The following is a 3,040-nucleotide window of genomic DNA, read 5'->3' as shown; positions in this document are numbered from 1 at the left end:
GCCTTCTATTAGAAATCACTTAGACAATCTCAAACGATCTGTCTAATCAGTTTTACACGATCTTGTACTGCAATTTGACACTGATCAATTCCTAATCTACCCGACCTAGCACAACAACAGTTGTGGAACTCGATTACAATCACTCACCAAGAATCCTAAACTCTTACTTAGTTTCTTGTGATATTGCTCTCTCAAATCTCGCTCTGAACGGTTAACCCTACTGAGCTCATTTTCTTTGGAATATATACCACCTCGCCTTGTGTATATCTCCTTTCCTTTTTCTGTTGGGATTCCAATCTCCCTTTCTTGTTACGAAGATCTTCTTCCTTGCCTTGCATCAGTAGTGCCACATCAGCATTTCTTCTGCATCCTACGTGTCACTTATGAACTTGTGTTATTCCCGCTCTTCCGTGCGTCACACATCTTGCCTTGCAGAGCCACGACTCTTACAATATCCCCCTTTTTATCTGAATGTGATACTCCAAGTTTTCCTGACAATGAAAGCAGCCAACACACACATACCATCCAAAACAATAAAGATATTCGATGAATCAACACAGAGGACATCTTAATACGTCAACAAACAGTCTACCATAAATCCAAACTGTTTCAAAGAACTTTAGGAGCACATGGTCCAAACCCAAAAGACAAGTCTCAAATAAGGTTCAAGCATAATGCGAGAAAACACAGAGAAACAGAACAACTGGAGTACATCTAATTTCCAGCCCATTCATTTTCATCATCATCGTCATCGCTATCCTCCCCCTCAGCTGACGCGCCATCACCCTGCTCCCCCTCAACCGAACGATTCTCATCTCCATCGCGGTTTGCAGCAGTCGCCGGACCATCGACTTGTGTTCGTAACTCAGCATATTCTCCTCCTGCTTGAGTGCGCATTTAGATAAAAACGGCAAAGAGTCAAACAGTTGATCAAGTGAGAGAAACTTACCTCGGACCCTGAGCTGAACTCGTTTGAGCCACGTAGCCAGTTGTTCCAAATCAGCCGCAAGAGACGGAGCCGGCTGAGGTTCATCATCACCAGAGCCCTTCCCAGCTTTCGGATCCAACGTGATCTTGAGAGGAAAGCCTGAGAGGGGGCGATCACCTCGATGTTCCGGAACCGTGTGCTGAAAGGAGAGGAGTTGGAAAATGAGATTGGGAAACATCAGCTTGTTGTTCACCATCTCCGGAGTCCGAGCTGCAGCCAGGATTTGATCATACACCATCTGACCAAAGTTGAACTTATGCCCTTGCACAATGTAAGCGAGAAGACGGATGCGTTCCTTGACCATGGTGGTATTGTTTGTTGTCGGAATCCAGTTGCAGCAGCACAGCTTGTAGAGAACACCATTGAGACGAGTAAGGTGTTGAGACCGAAAACCTTCCCACCGATTCTTACGACCTCTAGAAACACACTGGACAGCTTCATCAATGTTGATCCGTTCCCACTCACCATAGGGCAACGAGTCATCGACCAGGAACATCTTGTTAATGATTTCCGGAGTAAACTCAAACATCAAGCCACGAATGTAGATACGATTCGTGCCGTTGTGATATTCCAAATCACCCAGTTTTGCATAAAATTCATGGACAACAATCGGCCGATACGGTTCAACATCAAGGACCGTATAGATCAGTCCAGCATCATCAATGATCTTCCGAGCACCAACTAGCTTTGGATCATCCAGAGGAAGATATTTCTGATTATGAAAAGGCCGGAGGCGAAAGGATACAAATCTGTCCTTGGAAGCCAGAGAGAAAAAGTTGTCGATAGGCCGCAGGCGAGGACGAATAAGTTCAGGATGTATGCGATCTCTCACCACTTCTTCACGGCGATTGGCGGAGTAACGCGCCTCACGGTCAAGGTAAAGCGGGTGATCTGTCTTATGCGGATCCACAAAGTCATCAAGATCCTCTGCAGAATTTTCGTCCATCTCGCATCAGTACGTGGAGCGAAAGGATTGGAGAAATCCTCCGGAGAGGCCTGCGATCCGTCAAAGAGGTGTTTGAACTCCTCAGCAGCAGAGGAACCATCACCGTCATCCTCTTCAGCACTCAGAATCTCAATTGGTGCCTTCCCAGAGCGAGATAGAGCCTTTCGTTTAGCTCGAAGACGCAGAAGAGCCTCGGCAAGAGTTTCCTCGTCAGCAGGGAAACGGCGGCACGAGGCGTCGATTGCGGAAGCGAGAAGCTTGGCGGTGGCTGAGCGAGTATTGCACGGCATTGTGACCCAAGAGAGAGTGAAGAGAAGCGGCACGAGATGGTGGCACACGATTAGGGTTCTGCCACACGAAAAGTCAGCCATCACCTTTTAAAGGATCGCGGGAAATAACCCTAGCCAAACACTCAGCCCACAGTTAGTGCAACAAATGGGCCATAAGCCCAAAACAAGCGCAGAAATTAAAAAGATGCTCACAAATGCCGATAATTGCCGAGAAAACCCAACATAGATGGTTAGACCCACGTATGTACAAGGATAATAGATATGAGGACCCCACGCTAGAGATTGAAACACATCGCATCATGAGTTACATAAGCCAAAGATATCACCAACCTTGAGCCAGGCGTTGTGTGTGAGAGATTTGACACAGAGACTTCATCCAGGGAGGGTGGTGCAACACGCATGGACAGAGATCAACACTTTGAAACAACAATTCACTCTCTGGGTGGGAGTGTGTGGCATGCCCTTAACCAAGGAGCCTTCACACACTCCATCATCTGTCCAGCAGCTTTCCCTTTTCCCATTCACTTCATCTAAAGGAGTTGTGTTTGATCGAAGCATACATGAGAGCATTGCCAGGTGTGCACTTCAGCCATCACAGTCGAATGGTCCTACCTCAGCAGTAAGTCACAGAGAGTTACCCAACCAGACTATGTGCAAGGAACATTGTAGTGCTGCATTCCCCCAGCTGAGGAGCATTCACACTTACTCAATATGAGTGAGACACGAATGTCTGTTCAAACACACCCAGTAAGAGGTGTTAGTTATTATTTTTGTTTGTTTGCAATTGTTGTATTCTTGCACACGCTGATGGTAAGT

General features: G+C 46.6%; 1 protein-coding gene across 1 annotated transcript; it reads right to left on the bottom strand.

Annotated features, from left to right (window-relative positions):
* Window positions 1-714: 714 nt before the first annotated feature.
* On the bottom strand, window positions 715-2,224 carry LOC112085253. The gene is made up of 3 exons (XM_024154447.1): window positions 1,948-2,224; window positions 950-1,879; window positions 715-881 (listed from the first exon to the last, which is right to left on the bottom strand). The coding sequence occupies exons 1-3, from the start codon at window positions 2,222-2,224 to the stop codon at window positions 715-717; spliced, it is 1,374 nt and encodes a 457-aa protein (XP_024010215.1).
* Between the last annotated feature and the right edge of the window lie 816 nt (window positions 2,225-3,040).

The sequence above is a fragment of the Eutrema salsugineum genome, unplaced genomic scaffold (genome assembly GCF_000478725.1).
Source record: "Eutrema salsugineum unplaced genomic scaffold, Eutsalg1_0 scaffold_3, whole genome shotgun sequence".
Taxonomy (NCBI): domain Eukaryota; kingdom Viridiplantae; phylum Streptophyta; class Magnoliopsida; order Brassicales; family Brassicaceae; genus Eutrema; species Eutrema salsugineum.
Note: the sequence above shows the minus strand (reverse complement) of the source record. Positions and strands in the feature narration are given on the sequence as shown.

Excerpts from the sequence above, each read along its gene's own strand:
- LOC112085253 (XM_024154447.1), bottom strand. The coding sequence starts at position 2,224 with ATGCCGTGCAATACTCGCTCAGCCACCGCCAAGCTTCTCGCTTCCGCA. Across the intron at positions 1,880-1,947 it reads CTCCAATCCTTTCGCTCCAC|ATCACCCGCTTTACCTTGAC; the intron begins GTACTGATGCGA and ends CGCATAAGACAG. Across the intron at positions 882-949 it reads AGTTCAGCTCAGGGTCCGAG|GAGGAGAATATGCTGAGTTA; the intron begins GTAAGTTTCTCT and ends GCACTCAAGCAG.